This window comes from Mytilus trossulus, chromosome 10 (assembly GCF_036588685.1).
Source record: "Mytilus trossulus isolate FHL-02 chromosome 10, PNRI_Mtr1.1.1.hap1, whole genome shotgun sequence".
NCBI classification, from domain to species: domain Eukaryota; kingdom Metazoa; phylum Mollusca; class Bivalvia; order Mytilida; family Mytilidae; genus Mytilus; species Mytilus trossulus.
This window is the reverse complement of record NC_086382.1, coordinates 57098267-57109410: the sequence shown is the minus strand read 5'-3', so window position 1 is coordinate 57109410 and position 11144 is coordinate 57098267. Positions and strand designations below refer to the sequence as shown.

Genomic DNA, 11144 nt, shown 5'->3' with positions numbered 1-11144 from the left:
CAAAGAAGTACCCAAAATGAAAACATTTAAAAGCCTGACATCTCAAATGTTCTCTGATAATTGAAATGTCAGAAATGGAAGGCATTTTATTTTGACAATCATAAATCGCAGTCTTTGATGGTCCTCTATCTGATCATCTAACCTGAACTTTTTGATATTCTTTTTAATCGATTTCCTTGAATATTTAATCATATACGATAAATCTAAATACAGGAAAACTAACACCGTTCATCTACTGCAGTCACACTCCATTCTACATCAAAGTCTGTATAAACTATAGTCAAAACAATAATATGTAAGACAAGACATAATGTATACCCTTGAACATTACATCTGGCTATATCACAAGAATTAATGCATAATGTAATATGGACCAATATTCTTCACCTCAGTACGACATTTCCTGAATCCTGAATTGAATATAATTTTGTTTTGGATATCAATCAATCCCTTCAAGCAGGTAAAACGCCCGTTTGGCCCTATTATGAGCATTGTGAAAATTTGAAATTTACATTTGGTTTGTATAAATAATTCATTTCAACTTGTATCAAAGTTATTATCTAACTTGATTAAGAAGCCAGTAGTTGTATACTGTAATTATAAATAATGAGATATTATCTTCTGCTGAGTTCACACGTAATTTGACTTTGTTTAATTCGCATTCGAAATGTTTTACGTCCTTATCTCAATTCTAATTCAAATTACATTGCGCGTCAAATTCGCTTTACTGTCCAAACGACATTAACTTTTAATTCGTATTCACAAAAGTGTATTTCTAATGCCAATTAGATAATTTGAATTAGCCAATTCAAAATTCGAATTAAAAAAGAAGAGTGGTGTGTGAACGGGATTAGCGATTCAAATTCAATTCGAATTAAATGTCTGTGTGAACGAGGCATTATACTATACAGACCAAGCTTTTACCCCTGTAAAAGAAGTCAGGTGAATAATAATAATAAGACAATTCAGGATACAGAAAAGGTTATGAATATATTTGTTTACATTACAGATATAACAGTTCTAGATTAGATATATACATTTGTTTAGATCTTATTATAATTACAAAAAGAAATTAAGGGGAAAATTAAATGTCCAATCAAGCAAGTTATCTCCCTTTGACAAGTTGTTACAATGTCAAAAGACATCCACTTCCTGAACTCATTTCAATATCATACCTGGAGAACTACAATGACAAGCTATGGGTGATATATTGCTGTAAGTCATGTCACTTAAGTTTAATATACTTCACTGATACAGGTACATTATATAAAGAATACATTTGGCATATATGAATATGCTCATTACAAGTATATTCAACTATCGTATATCCTCAGTAGAAATAGAGATAGGAAATTTTTATTCAAATTAAAAAAAAATTTGGTTGACTATTTGAATTTTTGTGTTTTAACACCACTTTTAAGCACCACATTGAGGCTATTTCGTGGCGGCCAGTTTTTATTGGTGGAGGAAGCCAGAGTTCCCTGAGAAAACCACTGACCTTCGATAGAAAATTTCAGCTTTTAGAGAACTAATGCACCTTGATTGTAATGAGAGGGTATTTAAGTAGGGTTTGCTTTGATAGTAATTATTTTTCATGTCACTTTTCTGAGCTGAAATGTGTGGCTGTTAACGGAAAAAAATCAGGTTAAAAAAAAAGTAAATATTCAATTTTAAAATTAAACTATGTCAATATGTCCATTTTTTCATCCTCAGCACAAGTAATTTACATAATTTACTGGAAAAGTCCAGACAATGCAACTATTTTGGAAGCCCTGGTTAGTTGATCCTTTACGGTAACAAAGAGATGACTTTATCATGAGAAATCAAGATTGATCAAACAACTACTACAGTATGGTCAAGGTCCAATGAATTATGCTTGAAAGTATTGAGTAAAATACTAATTTATGAATCAACATTTATGTGGTGTGATTTTTGTCATTTCAAAGAGTAAACAACTCACAGCCAATGACTTGCATTCAAACATACCCACTATAGTTAGAATGTATCCTGTTTACCTTTAAAAATAGTAAGCTTTAGAATATTTAAAAGTTTAAAAAATAAAACAATATGCAAACAAAATAACCTAAGCAAAAATGCAAACAAACAAAAACAGGTAAAAGATCAAACAAAAATTGTGATAAAAGAAACAAATTGTTTTGTTTTTAGAATACCTTGAAATGCAGTGAGGTAAAACAACTGTCGAATATCCTAAAATAAATCGTCTTAATTCAACATACTGAAAGCACAAGTGAAAACAAGTGAACGTGAAATTAGTAAAAACATCATGCTTTGGTACTAAATTACTCAATTCCAGATATTTGAACATGCGCGAGTTAGTGATGTTTTACCTATTTGGACAGTTTGGATATCACCCTTGTTAATGCCCTATTTTCCTCCTTAAGTTTCTTATTTTCAGCTTTTGTTTTGTCCATTTGCTGGAAGTAAACAAAGCTGTCAATATTAAACTGCTGAAAACAAAAGTTAGTTTCTGCAAAGGGAGATAACTGCTCTGAAAACAAGATAGACAACTGTGACTGCAAAGGGAGATAACTGCTCTAAAAACAAGGTAGACAACTGTAACTGTTTTCAAATGATTTGCTGTCCACATCTACAGTAAACATGTTAAGTATCATACTGTTGTATAATAATGTCCACTATTGTTAACTTTATTATCTTAATAACCACAACTGCACTCAACATTATTACATCTGATATTTTTTCGAAATAAAAGATGAGTTACACAATAAAGTTTTAAAGAAAACTTACATTAACTTCTATATTGTTAACTGTGTGAATTCTACATTATCTATAACTGTGGGGGTATGTGTAATATAACAGGAGGGAGAAATACAAGCATCACAAATTACCTTTAATTCTTCTTCTAATTCTGATAACTTTCTTTCTAAAGCTCTCTTTTCCTGTAAAATACAAAATTAATTTGTTATTACAACAGGCAATACTTAATACAAGAACCATTCTGTGTTATTTTCACATATAATTTTTTTTCTTTAGAAGTACATAATCTTAACAAAGCATAACATACACTATAGACTCTTTTTACTGTTTGATTTCTTCAGAGTAATTTTCATGTAAAGTGAGTGGCTTTCTCACAGGTTATTATTTAAAATCAGAAATTAATAGATGTATTTTAATCATATATTTTCTTTTTTTCTTATTTGGATAACATAAATTTCTTTGAAGAATCTGATTCCAGAACAATGAAATTTGATCATTCTGGACTCCTAGTTTAACATGCAGTTAATATAAACATCGTTAGAAAACCTATCTGTATAAAATATTATACCCGTTTATCATTTGTATCTGCTAATCTGTTCACTTCATTGCGTTTGATAAGTCTGTCTAATTCAGCTTTTGATTCTATTAATTCTTTCTTCACTGCTTCTAAATCTTTCTTTAATCTTTCTGTATTTGCTTTTTCATCTTCGTAAAGCTGTGAAAATATATCATTAAAAATGTCACATTCAGAACTCTAGTTTGAAAAACTTCCTTACAATTCTATTTTATCTAGTTTTCCTTTAACCATTTAACAGACAGGGTGACTGGCAATTTATTGAAATGATTACCATCTCATAACCATTGTGCAAAGGTTAGTTTTGATTTGAATTGTTGTTGTCAGTACATTGTTGATGATCTTGCATCAATTGTGATCAGAACACTTAGAACTAGAGGCTCTAAAGAGCCTGTGTCGCTCACCTTGGTCTATGTGAATATTAAACAAAGGAAGCAGATTGAAAATTGACTACAAAGGTCAATAACTCCTACAGGAGTCAATTGACCATTTCGTTCATGTTGACTTATTTGTAGATCTTACTTTGCTGAACATTATTGCTGTTTACAGTTTACCTATATCTATAATAATATTCAATATAATAACCAAAAACAGCAAAATTTCCTTAAAATTACCAATTCAGGGGCCGCAACCCAAAAAACAGGTTGTCCAATTCATCTGAAAATTTCAGGGCAGATAGATCTTGACCTGATTAACAATTTTACTTCATGTCAGATTTTCTCTAAATTATTTGGTTTTTGAGTTATAAGCCAAAAACTGCATTTTACCCCTATGTTCTATTTTTAGCCGTGGCGGCCGTCACGCCACACATTTTTTAAACAAGAAACTCCAAAGATGATTGTGGCCAAGTTTGGATCAATTTGGCACAGCAGTTTCAGAGAAGAAGATTTTAGTAAAAGATATATAAAATTTACGAAAAAATGGTTAAAAATTGACTTTAAAGGGCAATAACTCCTAAAGAGGTCAACTGACCATTTTGGTCATGTTGACTTATTTGTAAATCTGACCTTGCTGAACATTATTGCTGTTTACAGTTTACCTATATCTATAATAATATTCAATATAATAACCAAAAACAGCAAAATTTCCTTCAAATTACCAATTCAGGGGCCGCAACCCCAAAACAGGTTGTCCAATTCATCTGAAAATTTCAGGGCAGATAGATCTTCACCTGATTAACAATTTTACCCAATGTCAGATTTGCTCTAAATGCTTTGGTTTTTGAGTTATAAGCCAAAAACTGCATTTTACCCCTATGTTCTATTTATAGCCATGGCGGTCATCTTGGTTAGTTGGCGGGGTCACCGGACACAATTTTTAAACTAGATACCCCAATGATGATTGTGGCCAAGTTTCAAATAATTTGGCCCAGCAGTTTCAGAGGAGAAGATTTTTCTAAAAGATTACTAAGATTTACGAAAAATGGTTAAAAATTGACTATAAAGGGCAATAACTCCTAAAGTGGTCAACTGATCATTTTGGTCGTGTTGACTTATTTGTAGATCTTACTTTGCTGAACATTATTGCCTTTTACAGTTTATCTCTATCTGAAATAATATTCAAGATAATAACCAAAAACAACAAAATTTCCTTAAAATTACCAATTCAGGGGCAGCAACCTAACAACAGAATGTCAGATTCATCTGAAAATTTCTGGGCAGATAGATCTTCACCTGATTAACAATATTACCCCATGTCAGATTTGCCCTAAATGCTTTGGTTTTTGAGTTATAAGCCAAAAACTGCATTTTACCCCTATGTTCTATTTATAGCCATGGCGGCCATCTTGGTTAGTTGGCGGGGTCACCGGACACAATTTTTAAACTAGATACCCCAATGATGATTGTGGCCAAGTTTCAAATAATTTGGCCCAGCAGTTTCAGAGGAGAAGATTTTTCTAAAAGATTACTAAGATTTAAGAAAAATGGTTAAAAATTGACTATAAAGGGCAATAACTCCTAAAGTGGTCAACTGATCATTTTGGTCGTGTTGACTTATTTGTAGATCTTACTTTGCTGAACATTATTGCCTTTTACAGTTTATCTCTATCTGAAATAATATTCAAGATAATAACCAAAAACAACAAAATTTCCTTAAAATTACCAATTCAGGGGCAGCAACCTAACAACAGAATGTCAGATTCATCTGAAAATTTCTGGGCAGATAGATCTTCACCTGATTAACAATATTACCCCATGTCAGATTTGCCCTAAATGCTTTGGTTTTTGAGTTATAAGCCAAAAACTGCATTTTACCCCTATGTTCTATTTATAGCCATGGCGGCCATCTTGGTTAGTTGGCGGGGTCACCGGACACAATTTTTAAACTAGATACCCCAATGATGATTGTGGCCAAGTTTGGTTAAATTTGGCCCAGTAGTTTCAGAGGAGAAGATTTTTGTAAAAGTTAACGACGGACGACGACGGACGACGACGGACGACGACGACGGACGCCGGACGCAAAGTGATGAGAAAAGCTCACTTGGCCCTTCGGGCCAGGTGAGCTAAAAAAGAGATAGTTTCTTGTTTTTTTCCTGCTTTGCATCAATTAAAAATCCCACGTTTAATGTAATAAAAAGAATAACTTGTTGAAGAATTCAACTATAAAAAATAAAATTCTACTAAAGACCAGAAAACACTGATGATTAAGGCATGCAGTGCACTACAAGTTCATGAATAAATGTCTAAATTAAAGTTCTCCAATAAGTTATTCTATCATACTTAAAGCAATTAACTCTTGATATATCATTACAAAATGCCAGTCTCACCTGATATCTTAAAAGATTTTTATAAGTCCTATCAGCTTTGAGATGAGAGACAACTATATCTTCTGTAACATTGTTAGGTTGATTATCTTGGCAAAAAATAAAGGTACAGAAGATGGCATTCACTCATGCCACTTTTAAATAGACCAAAAAGGCAACATGGTATGACTCTTACACCTTTCATTTTACTACGTGGGAAAGCATTGTTATCTTTGCATAAAAAAGTTCAAACACAAATAATTGAACATTGTATGTTTTTTCACTGTTTTTTGTCAGCATTTACAAAATAACTACCACTACACGACTGTGCAGCAAAGATAAAATTATCCATGCAAGAATTCAGAGAAGGTCAGAATCGTGTAAGAAAGATACAAAAATATTTTCTAAGCACCAAAGATAATTCCAGAAAACACTTGTACTGTCAATTATTAACATGAAAATAGCACATGCCATCTCATTAATTAGATATAAAATTTCTATTATATGAAATCAACTTTATTAGTTGTCTTCCTGGAAGAGAATTATGACTGACCCAGTATAACTTGCCAAACTATTCATTATGAAGTTTATATGATGTCCACCCATTCTTTAAAATAAAACCTAGAGGACATGCTTCACATACAAGAAGTGATAAATCAATTGTATCCAACTAAGAACATTCACGGCTTGGATTCAATTTCATATATCATGTAATATAGCAGTCAGATATGTTAATTGTTGGCTGTTTTAGTTCCAGTGGCAAATATTACATGCATCTTAAAGATGAATACTCAGAAATAACAGCATTACATAACAAATTTTGTAATATAACTATATATAGAAATATGGCATGAACAGAAAATACATATTTTAAGGATAATAAGAACTCTCAGAAGTAACAAACTGCAATTCTGAACATTATCCATGGGTTAAAAGTTCCTACGAATTTCATCAACTGTAATCCAATTTTTTTTTTCACTGATTTTTTTTTCCAGAACTCATTACCAATCAGACTATTTTGTGATCAGAACTAAATGTAAAAGTCAAAGCAAACCTAACAACCTATGTGGTTTGGACATATTAACAGATATATAAGCATGACATAGTTTCAAGAATAATGTCAACAGTAATAAGAATAAAGAAAAGTAATTTAATGCATCATAAGAATTAGAGCTTTTATACAGATCAGTTTGTACCACAGGTTGAAGATTTTACCTGCATATAGTAGTCCAACTAAAATAATGAAAATGTAAATCATAAGAATGACCTCCAGAAATTACTATCTGAGCATATTTTAAAATGAATTCCTCCCTTTTAATGGCATTCAGAACTTCTTCAAAATATATTAACAGTATTTTTTCCACTAATTCATAATTGAATGACAGAGTGTGTAAAAAATGTTTAATACAAAAGCATCTTCGTTCTTTGAGCAGGAACTATTTATCTGTTTTACTCCGCCTACTTATAATGTTTGCAGATGTAAATCTTAATTAAAATGCTTGAGCAAACTTAAAATACAAACAGAGCAAGTAGGCCAACCAAACCTTTAACTTGCTCACATTAGGATAACACCTGTAAGGATTTTAGTCTTAAATTTTGTAAAATGATATGATAAGTGTTAAAAGGAGTATGGAATCTTGTACTTTCTCATATAAATGTTGTTCATTTTTTGTTGTTGAAAATTCAACTTCATTTCATACTGATGCTGTTTTATTTCAAATTTTTTTTTTTTTTTACATTTTACATGGAGTTGTGTCCCCCTTCCAAGAAATGACCAAACTATGTTACTCATTTTTATCCAAGTTGTTTTGAAATTTTTTAGAAATCTGGTCTAAAGAAAAGGAAATATGATAGTCAAATAAAGGACATGAATGTAGGCAACTTGAGGTCATTGCACAGCCTTAAACAATGAGTAAAACTCATTCCATTTAGTAAGCTATAAATTACCAGGCATCTGAGGCTCATCTCTGGATTTGCTGTGTTGAAGACCCATTGTAGTCTCTGACATATTCCCCATTTTCATTTTTATGACCAAATAGGAATAATTAAAATGTGAAAACTAATGACCTAATTTTTTATTTATTTGTCCTCGGACTACTAAATTTCCCCCCTCCCTTTACATGGGATAAGACTGCGACCTTTTTATAATCTAGGTTAAGACTTGATGTAGAACCAATGTATGAACTGGGTCTGTCTGTCTGATGACTGTAACGATCTGAAGTTCCTACATCTGATGTTGAGTTGTCCCCCCTCCCCCTACCCTTACATTGTTAAGAGTGTGACCTTTATATAATCTAGGTTAAGACTTGATGTAGAACCAATGTATGAACTGGGTCTGTCTGTCCGATGACTGTAACGATCTGAAGTTCCTACATCTGATGTTGAGTTGTCCCCCCTCCCCTTACATTATTAAGAGTGTTACCTTTTTATAATCTAGGTTAAGACTTGATGTAGAACCAATGTATGAACTGGGTCTGTCTGTCCGATGACTGTAACGATCTGAAGTTCCTACATCTGATGTTAAGTTGTCCCCCCTCCCCTTACATTGGATAAGAGTGTTACCTTTTTATAATCTAGGTTAAGACTTGATGTAGAACCAATGTATGAACTGGGTCTGTCTGTCTGATGACTGTAACGATCTGAAGTTCCTACATCTGATGTTGAGTTGTCCCCCCTCCCCCTACCCTTACATTGTTAAGAGTGTGACCTTTATATAATCTAGGTTAAGACTTGATGTAGAACCAATGTATGAACTGGGTCTGTCTGTCCGATGACTGTAACGATCTGAAGTTCCTACATCTGATGTTGAGTTGTCCCCCCTCCCCTTACATTATTAAGAGTGTTACCTTTTTATAATCTAGGTTAAGACTTGATGTAGAACCAATGTATGAACTGGGTCTGTCTGTCCGATGACTGTAACGATCTGAAGTTCCTACATCTGATGTTAAGTTGTCCCCCCTCCCCTTACATTGGATAAGAGTGTTACCTTTTTATAATCTAGGTTAAGACTTGATGTAGAACCAATGTATGAACTGGGTCTGTCTGTCTGATGACTGTAACGATCTGAAGTTCCTACATCTGATGTTGAGTTGTCCCCCCTCCCCTTACATTGTTAAGAGTGTTACCTTTTTATAATCTAGGTTAAGACTTGATGTAGAACCAATGTATGAACTGGGTCTGTCTGTCTGATGACTGTAACGATCTGAAGTTCCTACATCTGATGTTGAGTTGTCCCCCCTCCCCTTACATTGTTAAGAGTGTTACCTTTTTATAATCTAGGTTAAGACTTGATGTAGAACCAATGTATGAACTGGGTCTGTCTGTCCGATGACTGTAACGATCTGAAGTTCCTACATCTGATGTTAAGTTGTCCCCCCTCCCCTTACATTGGATAAGAGTGTTACCTTTTTATAATCTAGGTTAAGACTTGATGTAGAACCAATGTATGAACTGGGTCTGTCTGTCTGATGACTGTAACGATCTGAAGTTCCTACATCTGATGTTGAGTTGTCCCCCCTCCCCTTACATTGTTAAGAGTGTTACCTTTTTATAATCTAGGTTAAGACTTGATGTAGAACCAATGTATGAACTGGGTCTGTCTGTCTGATGACTGTAATGATCTGAAGTTCCTACATCTGATGTTGAGTTGTCCCCCCTCCCCCTACCCTTACATTGTTAAGAGTGTGACCTTTATATAATCTAGGTTAAGACTTGATGTAGAACCAATGTATGAACTGGGTCTGTCTGTCCGATGACTGTAACGATCTGAAGTTCCTACATCTGATGTTGAGTTGTCCCCCCTCCCCTTACATTATTAAGAGTGTTACCTTTTTATAATCTAGGTTAAGACTTGATGTAGAACCAATGTATGAACTGGGTCTGTCTGTCCGATGACTGTAACGATCTGAAGTTCCTACATCTGATGTTAAGTTGTCCCCCCTCCCCTTACATTGGATAAGAGTGTTACCTTTTTATAATCTAGGTTAAGACTTGATGTAGAACCAATGTATGAACTGGGTCTGTCTGTCTGATGACTGTAACGATCTGAAGTTCCTACATCTGATGTTGAGTTGTCCCCCCTCCCCTTACATTGTTAAGAGTGTTACCTTTTTATAATCTAGGTTAAGACTTGATGTAGAACCAATGTATGAACTGGGTCTGTCTGTCTGATGACTGTAACGATCTGAAGTTCCTACATCTGATGTTGAGTTGTCCCCCCTCCCCTTACATTGTTAAGAGTGTTACCTTTTTATAATCTAGGTTAAGACTTGATGTAGAACCAATGTATGAACTGGGTCTGTCTGTCCGATGACTGTAACGATCTGAAGTTCCTACATCTGATGTTAAGTTGTCCCCCCTCCCCTTACATTGGATAAGAGTGTTACCTTTTTATAATCTAGGTTAAGACTTGATGTAGAACCAATGTATGAACTGGGTCTGTCTGTCTGATGACTGTAACGATCTGAAGTTCCTACATCTGATGTTGAGTTGTCCCCCCTCCCCTTACATTGTTAAGAGTGTTACCTTTTTATAATCTAGGTTAAGACTTGATGTAGAACCAATGTATGAACTGGGTCTGTCTGTCTGATGACTGTAATGATCTGAAGTTCCTACATCTGATGTTGAGTTGTCCCCCCTCCCCTTACATTGTTAAGAGTGTTACCTTTTTATAATCTAGGTTAAGACTTGATGTAGAACCAATGTATGAACTGGGTCTGTCTGTCCGATGACTGTAACGATCTGAAGTTCCTACATCTACAGTTCAGTTGTCCCCCCTACCCTTACATTGTTAAGAGTGTTACCTTTTTATAATCTAGGTTAAGACTTGATGTAGAACAAATGTATGAACTGGGTCTGTCTGTCCGATGACTGTAACGATCTGATGTTCCTACATCTGATGTTAAGTTGTCCCCCCTCCCCTTACATTGGATAAGAGTGTGACCTTTATATAATCTAGGTTAAGACTTGATGTAGAACTAATGTATGAACTGGGTCTGTCTGTCCGATGACTGTAACGATCTGAAGTTCCTACATTTAAAGTTCAGTTGTCCCCCCTCCCCTTACATTGGATAAGAGTGTTACTTTTTTATA

General features: G+C 34.0%; 1 protein-coding gene across 1 annotated transcript in view; it reads right to left on the bottom strand.

Annotated features, from left to right (window-relative positions):
* LOC134688021 (protein phosphatase 1 regulatory subunit 12A-like) overlaps positions 1 to 11144 on the bottom strand; it is an 88844-nt gene that overhangs the window by 5908 nt on the left and 71792 nt on the right. The window contains exons 25-26 of the mRNA XM_063548488.1: positions 3305 to 3451; positions 2868 to 2918 (exon numbers count right to left, since the gene is read on the bottom strand). Of these exons, the coding sequence (XP_063404558.1) occupies positions 2868 to 2918; positions 3305 to 3451 (198 nt within the window). The remainder of the gene's footprint in view (positions 1 to 2867; positions 2919 to 3304; positions 3452 to 11144) is intronic.